Source organism: Papilio xuthus, unplaced genomic scaffold, assembly GCF_000836235.2.
Source record: "Papilio xuthus unplaced genomic scaffold, Pxut_1.1 DF827542.1, whole genome shotgun sequence".
Lineage (NCBI taxonomy): Eukaryota > Metazoa > Arthropoda > Insecta > Lepidoptera > Papilionidae > Papilio > Papilio xuthus.
In genome coordinates, this window is record NW_013531107.1 from 2,096,580 (window position 1) to 2,115,641 (window position 19,062).

General features: G+C 32.0%; 2 protein-coding genes across 3 annotated transcripts in view; both read right to left on the reverse strand.

Moving 5' to 3' along the window:
* Nucleotides 1-246: 246 nt before the first annotated feature.
* Nucleotides 247-6,590, reverse strand: LOC106118994 (uncharacterized). The gene is made up of 12 exons (XM_013313805.1): nucleotides 6,469-6,590; nucleotides 6,025-6,094; nucleotides 5,700-5,793; nucleotides 5,131-5,288; nucleotides 4,813-4,968; nucleotides 3,752-3,958; nucleotides 2,956-3,258; nucleotides 2,480-2,616; nucleotides 1,958-2,103; nucleotides 1,319-1,485; nucleotides 1,060-1,211; nucleotides 247-730 (listed from the first exon to the last, which is right to left on the reverse strand). Exons 1-12 carry the CDS (start codon nucleotides 6,531-6,533, stop codon nucleotides 583-585), a joined length of 1,803 nt encoding a protein of 600 aa, XP_013169259.1. The 5' UTR covers nucleotides 6,534-6,590; the 3' UTR covers nucleotides 247-582.
* A 1,747-nt stretch (nucleotides 6,591-8,337) lies between these two features.
* LOC106118996 (uncharacterized) overlaps nucleotides 8,338-19,062 on the reverse strand; it is a 37,995-nt gene continuing 27,270 nt past the window's right edge. Inside the window, exons 1-4 of one of the 2 annotated variants that reach the window (XM_013313809.1) lie at nucleotides 11,736-11,861; nucleotides 9,231-9,306; nucleotides 9,075-9,149; nucleotides 8,338-8,895 (exon numbers count right to left, since the gene is read on the reverse strand). In XM_013313809.1, coding sequence (XP_013169263.1) covers nucleotides 8,384-8,895; nucleotides 9,075-9,149; nucleotides 9,231-9,276 — 633 coding nt within the window. In that variant the 5' untranslated portion in view covers nucleotides 9,277-9,306; nucleotides 11,736-11,861 and the 3' untranslated portion in view covers nucleotides 8,338-8,383. Of the gene's footprint in view, nucleotides 8,896-9,074; nucleotides 9,150-9,230; nucleotides 9,307-11,735; nucleotides 11,862-19,062 lie in introns of those variants that run through there. The other variant, XM_013313808.1, reaches the window with a different exon arrangement.

Here is a 19,062-nt window from a genome sequence, read left to right on the forward strand (position 1 = left end):
AGTGTTATGACTAACTTGTATTCACAATTTTTTATTAACTATCTAAAAAGTTGAATCGAAAATTCTTTCAAACAAAACGTGCAGAAATGAACTCGCTCGCTGTTTCTTTTGCGATCAAATAAATTGGGTAAAAAGGGATTGCGGTTGTTATCTCGGTCTCCCGAGCTTTAAGACTTGCTTTTTAAATTCTATAAATATAAATGAATGCTTATGTGTTTGGCACTAATGTATTATTAAATGTTTTAATAATACATTAGAGAACTTAAGTATACTTAAATCATATTATAGTTATAGCAAAAAAGTAATATTTATTTGATTTTTACTCATAAAAGAGCGTGAAGATTTAGGAATATTGCCAATTGCCGTATACAAGTTTTATAATATAAAACAAAACATAATTTAAATGTAAGTGTAGCTTTTAACAAATAAATAAATTGCATAAAAAAACTTTTACATATAGCATCGAAATCTCTACATAAAGAAACCAAAGCCAAATAAAAATAATATAATTTTAAAGTATTTTTGTTTTGATAAAAATATCAGAAATTAATATTTGAAATTAGCTAAAAATATAAATAAAAGTCAAAGATCAAATTCTTGAAAACCAAGCGGATGTTGTAGTTTTCGTACAATCCTTGTAGGCTGTTGAGTTTTCGGTGCAATGGACACGCGGCGACCAATCGTTGTTGTGTTTTCATCCATATGTGTACCAGGAAGTACTGAGAAACGCCTGTAACCACAGTTTTGTTTACAGTATGTTTATGGATACAACATGTGTTTGTGGATTCAACATACAATTCCACAATTCGGTTATTACGAATCTAAATTTTATTTTTTGCACACGTTTTATTTAGAATTCATGTCGTAAATGACCACTTAGCGTGTTCATTTGATGTCACTTCGAGGGGTAGAAAGTATTTGTGTAAAGATAAATGATTTGATTGTTTGTTTTCATTGTGTACGCCCTGAAACTACTATTACACTATTGGAACGCTACATTATTCCGCGCGGACGAAGTCGCGAGCAATAGCTAGTTGGAATATAGGAGTAACAAATCACCTGGAAGCTGGTATAACAGACATTCTTTTAAACAGATACTTTGCAGCAGAACGTAAGTCTTCATCCTGCATTAAATTGACCATTTCCTTCTCTCGTTTCACAAGTAACGCCTCACTTGATCCTACTTCCCCTTCTCCTGATACATTTACGCACTAGATGAGAGAAAGTCAATATATGAGATTGGAAGTAATAAATGGGCCAAAAATAATTGCAAATAACAGCTGTAACTTGATCTTTGTAAGTAAGATGTTATATTGACCGTATCAAAGAAAGCAGCGACATCTACGTAGCCGTATGAACGAGCGAGGCTGGCTCCTTCGATGAGCGCCGCTCGCGCCTCCGGCCGGTTGTTCTGTAGTAAATGACATCGCGCCAGCAGGAATGTCATATTCAGCAACCAGATACGTTGGTCCGCGGAGCGCGCCTCTACGAAGATAACAGATGTATATTCTTATAAGAGTAAAAACTACGTTTTTATCGAAGCCCAAGGACATAACAAACACAATAGGAACTGCAGATAAGTTCCGGTAACTCCCTTTGGGAAAGAATAATCTATTCTCGCTTCTTGTACCATATGTATTACAAAAGTACTAAATGAATCGGAAGTCGAAAAATACGCAAATAATTGTTTGGGCATTGGACTGTCAAATCTTACGAAAGTGTGTTCAAATAAAACTAATTTTTCTCGTGGAAAGCTTAACAGCAGTACTCTAAATGCTCCATATCAGTATTAAGTTAAAAAAAAGTAATATTTAATTCTGTTCTAAAACTATAACATAGCCTGCATACGATATATGGATGTGGACTAATTCAGACTATGGCTAATGAAAATTCCAGGAATCTGTACAACCTGTACGCAATTTTTCCGTTTTAAAAATAAAAACGTTAAAATATTTACCAGTCTGGCCTTTATGAGCATAAAATCTAGCTTTATACGCTTGTTTGGTATCAACGTGAAGACGAGCCAGTTCGTGTAGAGCGTAACATCTCTCCGATGCTCCTCCGTTAAGAGACAATATGCGCTCTAAAGTTCTAAGGCGACGTCTGTGAAGAATCGAAATTATTAGAAACAAATACAACCAAGAACCTATACTAATGTATAAGAGGAGAGATTTGATTGTCTGTTTGCATTGAATAATATCCAAAACTACCGAACCGATTCTAGCTACGCTATCCCAGGGAGACGCAGGCAATATTTTTTTTAATTTAATGAAGTTGCGGGCAACTGCTAGTTATCATTGAAACGCTAAAGGTTGAAGAATCTTAATTATGATACTTATTTATTTTTATTACTAAACCGTACAGACGAATATAGAAAGACATCAATTTCAATTCAATTAATTGTTTATGGTTTGAATAGACACTGACGTAATAGACTGCTTATATTCATAAGGGTAGGCCTATTCATAATATTATTCACCTGACATCGCGCGGCGGTGCCATTGGTCTCGAGCGCAGGACGGAGTCGCGACTCGGTTCCCGCGACACCGTAATTCCTAGTAATACAAACGATCTCTTCTCACGATCTTCCTCACTCATTGTTTCTTTAAAGCGTTTCTAAAATGATGAATTTAAATGATTAAAATTAAAAGTACTTTCTAATATTTCCAGTCAAGATGTTCAGGAAGATACGAGCTACAGACGAAATTATTATTTTTTAAAGAACATACGAGTAAGTCAAAGGAAGTAACCGTTGGGTTCTGAGACCAAAATATCTATGTATGTATATAAAACATATCATCCCTGTCATTACCTTTGCCAAAGCGGAAATAACAATATGTATTAAATGTTGGTATCAGAAACACACGGTTAATTGACATATAGAAATTTCGCAGAAATAACGAATTTATCAGAATCGAGATTCAATTACGTCAATTCTAAAAAATCTACATTCACCTGATCTAAGAAAACATTAGCGACCAAGTTATATAATTCAACTAAAAACTTTTCTTTATCAGGTAGTAAGTTAGTTGGTTTCCTAGATATTTGCTCCATAGCGAATTCTGCAGCTTCTAAGCATTTTGTCGTATCGTGATCCTCGAATATAGCTTTAGCAGTCCGTATTAGACGTTTTGCGTCTACTTCATGTTGTTTCTGAGCGTGGCCGAGTCTTTCCTTCCGAGCTCGGGATAGGCGAGCCCGGGCTTCTGACTCCGCTGACCTTGCTGCGTATAATGGACGACGTTCACGAAGTACCGCCTGCATTATTTGATAATAAAAACATTGTGTGAAAAGGAAGAAAGAATATATCTTTTAATTTGTGACATAAATTATATCTCACAATTTTAATTTTCCTTTATCTTCAACTTATAACAGGAGTACTGCGATGTTTTTTTTAACGAGAAAACTTGTTCAACGAAAAATAAACCAAACTTAGTAAGCAACTATGCGACCTAAACAGATCTCGCAGTAATAAAGAAATAAAATAAAAGGCACGTATATTTTCTTGTATTTCAAGATCATAAATAATATCATATTTCTGCTTATTTAGAAAGATAATAATCCTTCCCTAAGGACTGTAAATTATCGCTTTAAGAACTTTTTGCGGCAAACCGTAATAATCTGCTAAGGATAGGATTTCACGGTGCATAAAAAATGAAGTACTTTTTGAAAAGTGTCCTTCATTAATCAAGGCAAAAGATAATAAAACTTTCTAAAATAAAAATTTACTTCTTAGAAAATGTTTACGTACTTGTCGCTTTTCTACGTCAGCACGAGCTTTATTGGCTAATTCATAAAGCACCTTTGAGCCCTGTTTGTTTGCTGACATTAATCTTTCATCTTTGCACAAGGAAATAAGGAAGTACTTGTCATGGGCCATTTGTTCTAAATACTTCGATGCCATTAATCGTGCAATATGTTCAGTCTTTTGTTTTTCTACCCGCGATATCTCTTGTATCTATAAAATATATAAACAACTAGCTGTCGCTCATGACTCCGTCCGGGCGAAATTAAAAAAAACTTAATCTAAGTAAACTAAATGTAACTAAGTAGCCTATGTGTTCTTCCACACCGTTTTCTACATCCATGAAAAATTGCATCGAGATCCGGTCAGCCGTTCCGGAGATACCTACAAACATTCATCCATCTAAACACTCGCGTTTATAATATTATAATAGTAAGATAACGAATTACGCTTTAGAACTAAGCTATGACTGAGAAAGCTTTGTTCACAATATATTATCCCTTTAATTGGTAGAAGCAATTTTGTGTCGTTGAAAAATAAAAACTCGTTTTTTTTGGTTTTTATTAAAAAAAACAATCATATTTAGTGGAAGAAAAAAAACATGGTGGCAATATCCTTGCCACCATTATGAGCTCTGTTAAATTCTGTTCATGGATTTTCCTCTTGCAGTTAGTGAAATAGCGTCACTAAGTTTTAAGGTATTGGTGATACATAGTGGAAAAATCATAAAAATGTGTGCCACCAACATATTGCCACCACCAGTAAAAGGGTTAACACTAGGAAAATAATAATTTTATCCATTTAAATTCACGTATGTTTGTATGTACGTTTATATGTAGTCAACCGTTACGGGAGTAGTTCGCAAACAATTTGTACCATCGATCGGTTTGCATTCTACGAAAACGTCAGGGCATTTGGATTTCGTTGTCCTTTTAGCGACAACTGCAAACATTGTTATAACACACAATTCTATCGGATGTACGTTTTCTATTTGTAAATTTAAATATAAAATGCACTGACCAAAAACAACGTTTTTTTAAATTGTAATAGTAATTAAATAACGATACTTGTTGAGTCGGTTCCTTTTGCATCCTGCTCCGTCGTATTATTACGGTTGGTTCAAAAATATCTTTTTCCATATGATCTATTATTTCAACATCTTTTAGTAGTGTATTTGCAGATTTCATTACTTTTGTTGCGCTAAGTCCAGAACATTCTCGAATCTAGGCAAATGTATTAAATAGTCTTAATCATGTTACAGTTTTTTTTTCTTAATATTTACTAAAATAGACCTTTTAATGATGATGAGACAGACTTTCAGCTTTAGAAGATGCGTTATACTAAAATTTAATTAAGAGTTTGAATTTCACGTAATTAATTTGTACCGTTTCTTCAGCACATCTGGCACAATCGGCGAAGTTCGGAGGCAGAACTCTCAGGTTCTGTCCACAGCTGGCAAGAACAAGAGAACGTTCGAAGGCACATTTTTCGTATTCCGTCTGCGCTTTAATTTGTAGCGCTGTTAAGTTATTTGGCTCGAGTTCTAAGGAAAACAAAAGAAGGACGCTGTATTTGTCTTGTCTATGGGAAATTATAGTTACAGATCGACAAGAATATCTAACCGGTGGGCATAAGTCAAATTAAATTATGAAAGCTCACTAGCGCCCCCCTGTCAACGTAAAAAAATATTATAAGATTGTGGTTGTACATTAGCAGTCATGTACTTTTTTTATTTTATTTTCTGTGTCTAAGTAGGTTTTATTTACATTCTACCAGCGTCAACCGCGATAGCAACGCCTCTCACCGGTTCAGATATCCTTGTTTGACTTTAGTAAGTACTTGGCATGTCTATATTAGGCAGACCCTAATATTATATTAAGAAAAGTTGTTAATTTTGAGCTGCAGAGCCAATTGCTATTTGTTATTCCTCGAAAAGACTAATTCAAAAGAATACCAGCTGCCCGCTCCGCATCTGCTAAAGCCCCAGCATAATGAGTAGCTTTTGCCCGAGCCAGACTTCTACCGAGCAACGACGGGACATCTGAGCTCTAAAAATTAAAATTTCAATAACAAGACAAAATTTATTTTCAATTGAAGTATGTCAACAAAGGTCTCATAACCTAAGTCATTCTCACTAAGAACGAATTTAATAATTGATTATATCATCTTTTACTTACATATGTTAAATTAAATGAACAGTGCAGAAATATTCTCAAAAATATTTTTTCCTTTTTGTTGGCGTTCATGCATTTAATTGTAAAAATGAAAAATTAACTTACATTCCAACGTAGAGCTTCGTTATATGCTAAAATTGCTTTTTCGAACTGCTCTAAGCGTTGTAGGTAATTTCTGTGGTATGTAATTTTTAATCTTATTACAGTAAAGATAACATTATAAAGAGAAGAATTAAATTAAATTTACAGTTTAGTCTTATACGCCATCCTAAATAACGTGTTTAGCGAAAGAATTATCAAAAATCGCTTAATATTAATTTTTGGGAGTCGACCGATTCACGCTATAGATTCCAGGATAACTGGTTAAATATAATAATTGCCTTTTACATAAAAAAAATCTCTATTAACAATCGCTTAAAATCCTTCAAAGAAAGAAGTCTTTAGCAGCTTTTACCTTTCCTTATATGAACAACAATGTATTATGATGATTAATGTTTGTTAAATTGACAGGCGAACATTTTTTCTTCGTCAAACTTTCCATTAACTTACCCTCTTTCTCGATATACCGTAACTGCATTACACACAGGTTTTTCGAATGGTTCCAGTTTTCTCATATCTTTTTTATAATATTTTCCGTAGTAAAATTAAATTTCGTCTTGCTGTAATGTCTAAAAATCTCGATGGCTAAAGAAAATTTGAATGGAGCTACATTTGTAATATGACAGTATTAAATACTCGGAATTTTTAAAAATAACTAAAGATGAATATTACTGGAAAGTTAAAAAAAATCAATATATGCCCCCACCGAGGGGCTCGGAGTCTACCCTAACTAAAGGGTGACTAGGCCTTAGTCAACCACGCTGGCCAAGTGCGGGTTGGTTGAATTCACACATATCTTTGAATTTCTTCTGATATGTGCAGGTTGCATCACGATGTTTTCCTTCACCGTAAGAAAACCGAATAAATGTACATATGTAAATCGAAAATCGAAAAACACATTGATTCATAGCGGGATTCGAACCCCGGACCTGCAGATTGCAAGTCAAGTGCTTGACTCCTGAGCCACCGGGGCTTATTCTATTGTGATGTACTAATTCAATTGTGATGCCTTAATACATTTTCATAGAACAATTGACTTTAGGCAAATTGAAGTTAACATATAATGTTGGAAGTATAAAAACACAACATGACCATTAGTCACCTCGAAAAAGGATCCTTTTAGTAAATTAAGAGGTGCCTTCGCAGTAAAAGCTATACGCTACTATTTTATCCCGTGAGAGCGGGCGGTATCCTTTTCCTAAACGTGGCGATCCATTTATGCCATAGCTAGTTTTAAATCACAAAATGGCACGACTGAGTAACATAATCGGATTCAGTTTAACGTAAACTTCATATAAAAATTAGAGCTGAAAAAATATACATTATTTAAATTAAAAAATTAATATATTGTTAAGATAATTTTATTTATATACCAAAAACTTCGTACTTTTTAATATTTTTTTTTTCAGTTAACAATTAAAAGTTCATTGCATAATGCATTTTATATTAAAATAAAAAAAAATCATAATTAACAACCAACTTATAATTAGTATCATTTCGTACCTTTACTCCCACATATAATGAGATCGGTAACAAAAAGTGCTTATCAATATTGCTAGTATATGTTCGATTCGTTTTAATTGAAGCGAAAATAAAATATAACACAAGAGTCTTATTTCTAAGAACACTCTATCCGATCTTGATTTATTTTTATAAAGCATTTTTATTTCCTTTCCACTTTTATTCTTAAAGGATCCGTAACTAATTAGGGAAATAAAAGTAAATAGGCTTTTGAGAAAATCTTAGAATATTCTGAAAACGTTGATAAAATATTGAAAATATTTCTCGACATTGATCTGATAATTTAGTTTTGTATTCATTGATTTATATCTTAACTAGCTACTTCCAGCGACTTCATCCACCCAAGATTGAAAAAAACTTAATTATTAGTCTGTGTTCTTTCAAATTAAGTTCTATATGTATGCCAAATTTCATCGAGATTCGTTCAGCCGTTCTGGAGATACCTTGAAACAAACATCCATCTAAAATATTTTGATGGCTGTCAAAAAGCTATTTTATAATTAAACCATCGCAATAAATTGATATTGAAGCTATCAAATTGTGAAATAAATAAATTTGATAATTTCTTGTTAAAATTTATTTCACTTAGGACTCAATTTAATTGAATTTGGTCCCCGAACTTAATATAGTTCGATTATTACAATTTTCAATCTACGTGAAGTTAAGCATTAAACTATTATGTACAATTACCGTAGGCTTTCACTGACGAAAAACTTTTATTATGATTTACTGTCATCGCTTTCTTTTACTTTGAAAAAAAAAACTAAGATGACAATATAATTTTATAATTATGTGTTGGTAGTGTAAACCTACGGTTATTTGATTTAGCGATCATTATTCTATTCTATCTTATCGCTGTAAGAGCTATTATGATATTTTTTCTTTTTTTACTACCATTAATTCTAATAGTTCGATATTTAAATTCATGTTTCTGATGATTAGGTTCAGTACTAACGTGTTTAACAACTTCGTTGGTTATTTTTTGAAGTTTTCCTTTTACTTTTATCCATCTGTCACTTTTAAAATCATACTCTACACCAATTGATAGCAAAAGATCTTGAAATTTAGGCCATTTGGGTATAATTTTATCATGTACCTTACTATTTTTAACATTTCTTAAATTATTTAAGTTTATTGACACATCTTTTGATATGTTATTTAAGCGATTATAACTTATGTATACATTATATAAACTATTATCTAAAATAGGTTTCTTCTTGTTATCTTCTAATTTCGTGCTCTGTATTCTTTTAAGATGCTTCTTATGTTTTGGTAATTTACTGTGCATACTGCTGTAGAATTCATTTTCTGTGTCTACATCAAAGTCCTTATATGGCCACATATCTCGTTCTATTTCTGAAAGAAAATGGTATATTGTTTTCATGTTAATTCTTTATATGTTTGTAAGCAAATGTGAAATTGTGCATTCATTTTAAAAAGGTTATTTTATCATTCATATTTTATGTAAACATTCGAATTTATAATATTAGTAAGAGAGCAAATGTTGCATTGATTTTGTTTACAAGCATGTTTACCTGTGGATTCATCTAATACTCTCACAATATATGACTTTTCTCTTGTTCGTTTTTTCCACCTTTCATCTCCTCTGCCTACAAAATTATTCAAATGTTACCAACGTAGTTAAATATAAGACAATGTATATAATATAAAATTAGAATTATACGACTAACCTGCGAAAATTATGCATAAAAATAAGTAAAAAGTAGTTAAATTCATTTTTTCGAATGATCACTACAGTTAAATGTCCTGAAACAAAGATTAATATTAATGATACAATTGGTATTTAAATGTGTATATTTATTATTAATTACATGAAATAAAAGTTTTCACATCGCAAAGTAAAAGTTAATCTGAAGCAAAATAGATTGCAACCTTCAAGACAAAGAATGTTATGAAAAATGTTTCTGAAGTAAGTTCAAACAAGCCTATATATAACATCATCAGCTCAGTATACGATCCCATTGAAGGGCTCGGAGCCTACCCTCAGTTAGGGGTGACTAGGCCATAGTCAACCCCGCTGGCCCGGTGCGGGTTGATTGACTTCACACATATGTATCTTTAAATTTCTTCTCAGATATGTGCAGGTTGCGATGTTTTCCTTCACCGTAAGAACGTCGGATAAATGAACATGTGTAAATCGGAAATCGAAAAACACATTGGTTCATGGCGGGATTCGAACCCAGGACCTAAAGATTGTAAGTGAAATGCTTGACCCCTGAGCCACCGACACTCCAACTTTCAGTATTAGTGACATTCGTAGCGGGATTCGAACCCAGGATCTGCAGATTGCAAATCAAGTGCTTGACCCCCGAGCCACCGACGCTCCTATACGTATACTAGTGTATAATTTACACACTGAATAAAAAGTAAAGCCACCGAATTGTGATAAAGATAAACTGGAAATCCGAATACGGACACTCGGTAACCCATCGCATCGATTTCTGATGGCCTCGTATTAATGACGATTACGGAATTAGACTAAGATTAAATGTCGCTTGACCCAAATAATCCTACATCAAAAAGCGATACTACTTACTTAATTTTATATAACAACAGTATTTAAAATATAGTTATTTTTTTAATGAAAGTTATCAAAAATCTTTTATTAAAATATAACGTAGGCTATTGAATTTCAAAAAATAGGTGGTGATTTCGGAAACATTAATATGCAAATACTTTATTGAATAATTGGGTCAGTTTGGAATACCAATATAATAATACTGAAAACACATTTTGATGCGTTGAAGTTTCGTAAATGTTAAAGGGATGAATCAAGTATGTCAAAGCAAATATTTTGTCACAAAACTTAATATCACTTTTACTTTTCATTGCCGAAAAACATAGACCATTTTCTATAAGCACGACAGGAATACAAATGTTTTGGCATTAAAATATACGATCATTACCTTTATTTCTTTGATTCGAATGATTAACAAAAGACTATCTTCCTTACAAAGTTTGCCAGTAAAGGTAGTTGCTATATTTCCATGCTTGTTTTTACTTGAACTTAAGACGATGTATGTAATAATAAATTGTTTTCTTTTTTGAGAATAATGAATTTGAAGGATTTTTATACAAGTTACGGTAAATGGAACTGTTATTTTCACGCTTTTTGCATTTCCAGCAGAACTTTTATGGGTATAAATGCGTCAGTGAGTCTGACGGATGTTGAGAGGATGCAACCGGATGTTATATGTAAGGATAATTTTCCCGCAATATTTTTTAAATTCTTCCACTGACACTTTAATACATTGGCTTATATTTTGAAAGAGTTTAACTATGCACAAATATATATGTAGTTATTGGAGTAATGTTTTTCGTAGGTATAAATCAATTTATGTATTTTAAAGTAGTCCATAGCTTTATTTTAAAAAGTAAAGTATGACAGTCTCATTATTTAATTTCCAAACCGTTAAATTTATGTGAAATGGAAATGTTTATATGATACTAGCGGTCGCCAGCGACTCCGTTAGCGCAGAATTAAAATCATAAAAATATAGTTGCCTATGTGTTTTTCCAGACTATGCTTACATGTATGCCAAATTTCAGCTTCAAACAAACATCCCTCCATTCATCTAAACATTCGCGTTTATAATATTTGTAACATAGTAAGATTAACATTTAATAACGAAGTAGTCTGTTTTTATGGATGAATTTAGTGATACATTTCTTTAGGTTTATTTTTAAAAAGAAAATTATATTAAGACCCTCAGGTTGACGGCATTTTTAGAATTCTGTTATATAAAAAATTACTTTCATATTGTGACACATTTTTGACGTCAAATTCAACCCCTGTCAGACAATTTCTTAATAATTTACATAACTTCGTAGAGACATATTTCAAAGGTCACCTTTTTAGTTTTTACGATAGGATTTTTGTAATTACGTCAAACATTGTCAAATTTTAATTACGGTTTTTGGTGGCGTAACAATACGTGTCTGTAATAATAATTATTATAAGTAATTTATTAACTTATTGTAAATCAGAGCTACATATACAAGTCCCTGTTTTTCGTAAATTTGTTAAAAATAAAATATATTTGAAACTTAATTCCCAAAACTTCATTTAATTTCAAAATTTATATTCAAAAGGATATTCATCAATTGAACAAAAAAAATTAAAGTCAAAGTTATATATTTTTTAGTTATAAAAGCTTGGAAAAAATTCTACCAACCTCAAGCAGCTTTCCTTTAACACGCACAACATTTGTAAAATAAAATCTTGAGATTTTAAACTTAATTCCGTATTTATTTCGCACAATGTTTTCTATTATATTACGATCGTTCAGTTTTGATATTACTCGCCCAGTTGCTACACACGTCCTCACAGTCCGGGATTTCCACTCTACTGACGGAGCGGTGGTTAGTCCCTTGAATGTACCTAGTATTTTAGCTGTATACTCTACCAATCCCGGCATATTTTCCATCTGTACGTTTTATACATTGATTCTCTCACAGCGCACACATTTTTAGAATTTCGTTTAAGAAGAGCAGTGGATTACAAATATTCTACGCTCTCGATGGATGTCGTTGAGTATTAAAAGAAGTATTTAATGTGATGTCGTGTACTCTATCTCTTATGTTCTAACTGTAAAGACTACACACACTTATTTAAATTTTAATCTTGTCGTTAATTACATAGAGCTTATTGTTTTCAAACTTAATTTAAAATCAAAATCATATCAAGACTTTGAAATTAATTCCTTTATTTGCTATGTTTAGTGTTTTCGATACATCTAAGACATCTTTTATTTTTAGATAAAATTTACTAAAATTTTTATAGTTAATTTGCAATATTTCCAAACCAATACGACTTAGGGACCTTCAAGAAGCGAGCATACCATTTCCTTAAAGGCCGGCAACGCATCTACAGTACTGGTGTTGCAGATGTCCATGGGTGTCGATGATCACCTTGGTGTTCCCGCCGCTCGTTTGCCCCCTTCTCTTATAAATATATATATATATATATATATATAATATTAGGGAATACGAGGTCGCTGGTATATACCATATTAAAAGAATATTAAAGTACAAAAGCATATCCGGTAGCACATACAAAATTAGAAGTAGGATAAAAAGTATCAATCTAACTGGTCGTTGGCTCCAAAAATGTCCATTAATTAAAACCTGCCTCAAATTTAACGTAAGCCTCTAGATTTTGTGCCTTTTTTAACGTACATTTTGTAAGGGTAGCCATTTAATACTTCGCTCATCTTTCTTTTAGCTTTAAATGCTGAAATAATTAAAGCGTCTATTGTCTTTTGACAATCTTTTGGTGGTCTTTTTTCACCAAATTAATCCTTATTAGTAATATTTATTAATCAGGATATTAGATTTTCTTTATTTAAATATATTTCTATATTGTTTAAAAGAACTTACTTTTATGCCACCTTAAAAAAAAATTGTGATGTCTTCTTAATTATTTTCAAATTTATTGCATTGTTTGCTTATCATCTCTTTGGCCGTATGTTTTATAAAATTTATTATACCTACTTATAAATAAATATACGTTAATAAAAAATTATCTTCGATTGTATTCGACAAGATAAAATGTTAAATGCTCTTAAGACTTTTGGTAAGGAATTCTACTGTTAAATTGAATCATTAATCAGTCGTCGGCGCGAGAAAGTGATAAGGCAAACCTTTCTTCAATTAAGTTAATGGCAATTCTTTAACCGACTTTGATCTTGAAATTTCTAACTATACGTTCGTTTTTTATAAGATGCTTTATCGAATTAAATTCTTATACTATATATAGACATTAATATAAAATGCTATTTACTATTTTGTATATATACTTTATTTGAATGATTTTCTATTATTTGACACTAATGTGGTTTAAAAGTGAAGGGTGAGTTAATAATAAAGCAGTATTCAGAGGCTAGCAATCAATGTGTAGATCAAAAGTCGGTTTTTAGCACTTCATTAGAATTTAGACTCGACGCTTACTCGTTTGTCACCTAATAGAATTAAAATCTTCCAAACATCATTGTCTCAACATGATATTCAAATGAGTATACCTGAGTTTGGTAACAAAAAACATACGTAAAATGGATAATATGTAAAAAAAAATCGCGCGTGGCTTTAACGAGAGATATGTTATGTAAGTATACATATGTAAGCGTTCTGTTTTGTGACATCAATCTCTGGCTTTACATTACATTAGCGCGAGTGGGTAGGCGCGTAATGTTGCGAGCAAAGTAAACGGATATCAGTTACTAGTATTGCGTCATTGTTTTTATTGCTCACCGTAGGTTTCTGATACCAAAATCTCTTTAAAAATATATAGTCATCCCTGTCTTTCATCTTTGACAAAACAGAGATAAGTGTAATTTGGTTTCAGAAACCTACGGTCAATCAGACTACTGTGTTGTGACAAGCTCTTTAATAGAATGCTACGTGATGCTACGCCGTAGAGTTTATTATTCTGTACCATTAAAATGACTCCAAAAACTCCGTTTAGATGACAATAGCAGTGTTTTAATAGTAAGAGGAAGAAAAATAGGATCCACAGGATGTTTCAAAAGCTATTGGAAATATTATCGCTTTATTATTTGTAATAAAAATTCAAAGCTTATTTTATTGTTCAGAGAATTTAATAATACTCGTAATTATAGAAGGTAACAAACAGTAATGCTGATGCACACGAACGTAGGCACATTCCACTTAGAATGGTTTTAAAAAAGCCGACTGAATTCACGTTCAACGAGCGTAAAATAACTCTCAAAAGGAAATCCTATCCATTGATTTGCGTAATTGATAAAAAGCCCTGTGATTGCGCGGGGTCAGCCGAACCGGTTTCAATATTCTCTTGCAGACTCAATAAAGAATTTCCTCTCTCAATTCACAATTCAATGAGAAAATACTATGTTGCCAACGTTGGAAAATGTGTAATGTAATTATTTTATGTGCATCATTTGTAATCACTTCAATGAAACTCACGTAATCCATTATATATCTCGAGAGAATTAAACATATATATGATTAATATGTATCATAACTTCTTTGATATTTATTTAGTTTAAAAGTAGGTTAACTCTTGTTGGTAATAACTACTATTGAAAAATATCAAAGGAGTTAAATGATAAACGCCTCAACCGACTTTTAAAGAGTATTTACTTAATTTTCTTAATACAATAGCAATAAGTCTTACTAAAATATAACAGTGTCGATTTTATATTTCCAGTTTGTATTACCACCTACATTTTATTAACTTGCATGTATATGTATCATACAAAGCTGCTGTTGATAAAAAATCCAGATTTTAATTTTAATGTTACGAAAAGATTTATATGCTTTTATAGTATATTCTTTTAAGTGTGTTAAGTGCATAAAATATTGTTAAAGCAAGCAATTTTTCGAAAGTACCATTAATCAAATCCAGATAACAAAGTAATCTTAAAAATATTTGTTGCAGGAACTGTTCATTTTACATTGGAAGTTGGTCAGAGATAAGGTGTACTCTGATTATTAATTGCCGTAGACGTGATCTCATTCTCATAAAGTTTGAAATACACGTTTTAACTAAGACTTTTCTAAAATTTTTGTGTAAAAATATATTGTTAATAAGTATGCACATAAAATCACTCTAATTTTATGGTCTTACTCCTAGGCACTGTTCGACTTTTTTTCTATTATAAGGTGACAAACAAGCAAGTGGCCAATTGAATTCGCCGAATAAACTAAGCGACGCGTTGCCTACCTTAATTCTTTTATTTATATGTTTAAGTAAGTATAAGTACTTGATTATTTACTTTTTTTTAATTAATATTTATTAAATTTGGCTTCTTACGCCTTGAGAACACTGGTATCGCAATATCTTTAATACGATTAATTCAACGAGAAACTGAAATTATAAAAAATTATTACTTTCATTTATCAGTCAATTTTATAAGAAGTCAGATTTAGTACTCTAAATACAGTATGATTGAAATTTTAACATGTTAATCTTCTTGCCCAGGAAAAAAAACCGACGGCCAGTTACTGCTTTATAAATTCAGCCTTTGAAATGGCACACGAGAACACCAGATGTTCAGTGTTTACTGTTCTCTCTACGCCTTTCTTCCCGCTCAAAATGAAAACATTTTTTTCCGTTTATCTCGGTTTTCTCATTTTACCGATATTAGTGTTGTAGCGAAAAGTTCCTTATACTTTTTTGTATGTGTCGCGTTAAAGAAATCTTTGTGCTAGTTTTTATAGTGAATGTAATTTTTTTAAAATGTGTGTAATTTAAAATTCAGAAGCTTATAATCCAGCTCTTAATTAAATTAACACAAAATTGTACTTTATTTTAAAGCAAAAGCTTAAATGATTAAAACATTAAGTTATTGTTAATTATAAATTAACCCTTATTGTGGCAAGATTTCTTGTTTGAAGAAAAGCAAAAAATACGCAAAAGCAAAAATAAGTTGCTTAAAACTAAGTTAAAAATTATTGTATAGTGACCGTATATTTTTATTAAGTTGTATGTATACTGTATGTGGTATGGTATACTATACAAAATAAACATAAGGGTTAAAGTCATATAAAATAATCATATTATTTTTTTTGTTAAAATGCCTAAAAGTTGATATTCTACTTTACAATATAAAAAATAAACATTTGTACAAAAATTTCAGGTATGATGAATTCAAAAGCAACGAACAATGCGGTATTTAATAATTGCTCAGTTCGTTTTATTCTCGTAATTGGCTCCTAAGATTTATGACCGGTATCCCCGCGGGCATTATTTCTGCAATAATTAATTGAAAGATTGTTTTAAATAAACAATTATAAACTTTAAGGATTACATTTAATAAGCATAACACGATACTAAATGATTAATCGTTGGTTTCTAGACCGTAATCCCTATATAAAACATATCGTCATCCCTCTCATTATCTTTGGCAAAACAGAGATAACAATGTTTCTACAGGGGTAATGGTTTTAGAAACCAACGTCAAGAATGATATTACTTACCTCATTTTCTTCAATTTTTTAACGAAATTTGATTTCGCTTGCGAAGAAATCTGTTACACTAGCAAAGGTCTTCCAATTTTTTACAGTGTCACTACAAAAGGTTGCCACTAATATGCATAATGCCATCCACATCCTAGGAAACATCGTCAAAAAGAGAGGTCGCGAGCCTCTGGAATGAGGAAACGATTTTTTTTTTATAACAAAAGGGGGCAAACGAGCAGCAGGAACACCGAGGTGTTCAACGACGCCCATGGACATCAACAATACTAGAGGAACCGCAGATGCGTTGCCGGCCTTTGAGATGGTGATACGCTCGCTTCTTGAAGGACCCTAAGTTACGATGCACGTAGAGGGAGACAGAAGATGTGATTAAATGGTTTTATTAATAAATCATCAAGACTGACTTATATTCTAAACTGCGCGTAGCCTTTTGTTTTACGTCACGCTAATTTTTCACGCACAAAGGCCGTCGAGCTAAATTTAAAACTTTTCGTGATGAAAGTTTTTATTGTTTGACTAACGATGCCGTAATTAAAGTAGTCTTTGTGATGACGTCATCGTTTAATTTTACACCACGTATAATGAAAATGAATTTGTCGTGTAATCAAGTTATGAAAATGACGTCATCAGTAGTAGCGTTAAATGGCTGCAGTGTATATGAGTATTTTTAATTAACTTTTTAGGTGTTTTTTGAGTATTGCTGCTTGAACCTTTTCTAAAAATAAGTGTGAATGTATTTAGAAGACTATTTGCAACGTATTGAAATATTTGAATATGCCTTCTAATTTTTGTAGAATAATGTTTTCAGGTTTTACTTTTAAAGCTACGTCGAATTATATACTGGCAGTCTATCACCGATTTGAATAATTTCAAGGCATTCATATCTCCTGGTTTAAAAATCTAAGTATAATCTACATCTTACTTAATATCTTACTAATATTATAAATGCGACTGTTTAGATGGATAGACGGATGGATGGATGGATATTTGAAGGTATCCCCAGAACAGATCAATGAAATTTGCCACACGTACAGATCATAGTCTGGAAGAACACATGGCTGCTTACTAAGATTTTTTTTTAATTCCGCGCGGACGGAGTTCGGGGGCGGCAGCTAGTATGTAATAAATATGACTAAGTACTTTATTAAAATGTTGTCAGTAATATTTATTACAACGCGTTCACAAAAAATAAAGTGTTTAATTAATATAGTCTCCACGCCTTGTTACAAAAGAAAATATCCGTTATCTCGGTTAATCACGCTATATTTTCAGGTCAACGTTTTCCTTTTATTCCCTTTTACTTTTATCTGCAGTAATGAGTACTTAACCCTTATTAACGTTGTAAGATACGTTAAATTGTTTTAAGATACGAACAATCTTTAGATGACAATGCCTTTATGAGGGATGAACTTGTTCACATATTCTTATATTATCTGGGTGTGAAGCACATTTTAAATTCTTAATCCGGTTCTCAACACTGTTATTCGTAATAGTAAAAGAATGGCAAAAGACCAAAGAGACAATCTTTGGGAGATTCCCAGCCGTTGGTATTATGATGATGAGGATGACGAAAATGTTAAACCTCTATGATCAAATTGATGAAAAAAAAACACACACAATAACTATGTTTCTTAGTCCCTTATGTTTTCCTGAGTGCGGGAAATAAAGCAATATTTGTGAAACTAATAAGAGGAGCAGAGAATATCGGAACAGGTATAATTGGTTTTATTCAGAATATTCACCGGAATAATTATTTACGAAATAATTTGATACGTAGGTTCATGTTCATTATTCGGTCTATTATTTTCAACAAGTAATAAAAATGTGTTTCATGTTGAACATTATAAACATGCGGCGATGTAACAACGCTCGTTACACCAAATGCGTTCGGAACAAGTCGGACGTCATATGTCTTGAATTGCTTGTTCGCGTGCAAAATACTCTAATGATTGGGATATTACGCAAATTGATTTTTTGATGTCATAGAAAAAGGTGTATGAATATGGCAAACATTACGGGCTTCGTTAAAACGACAACAATAATAACAGTAAAGACAAAATAAATTCGTAATAACTTACCATAATGCAGTCGCATGGCCGGTGTTTGATGGAGGTTATCACTTGTCCAAAGTTCGCAATATTGTTAGTTTACACTGGCGAAACACATGTACAAAAACATTTTCATTTGTTTCTATCTACTAAAAACACAAGAGATGCAACCGATGTATACATATATACATATTAATAAAATAGGAGTGTCTGTAAGCAATATAATAAAATATGTTATACTTCGTATTCGTGATATATTTGCATGTCTCGTAACAAAAAAACCATTTTTTTGTTTGACTGTCTGTATGACCGCTAGGACGCGTTTGTTTCTTGTAATCTCCGGAACAGCTGGACTGACTTTGATAGGTCGTTAACGGGAAGGTTGCTGATGTACACGGGTATATTATAAGCTTATTTTTAAATTCTGCGCTCATGAAGTCGCGGGCCACTGCTAGTTTTCAATCGGTATAGTAGTTGTCAAAAAATGAACATATTT

Excerpts from the sequence above, each read along its gene's own strand:
- LOC106118994 (XM_013313805.1), bottom strand. The coding sequence starts at position 6,533 with ATGAGAAAACTGGAACCATTCGAAAAACCTGTGTGTAATGCAGTTACG. Across the intron at positions 3,259-3,751 it reads CTGACGTAGAAAAGCGACAA|GCGGTACTTCGTGAACGTCG; the intron begins GTACGTAAACAT and ends CAAATAATGCAG. Across the intron at positions 1,486-1,957 it reads TGCTCATAAAGGCCAGACTG|AGGCGCGCTCCGCGGACCAA; the intron begins GTAAATATTTTA and ends TTATCTTCGTAG.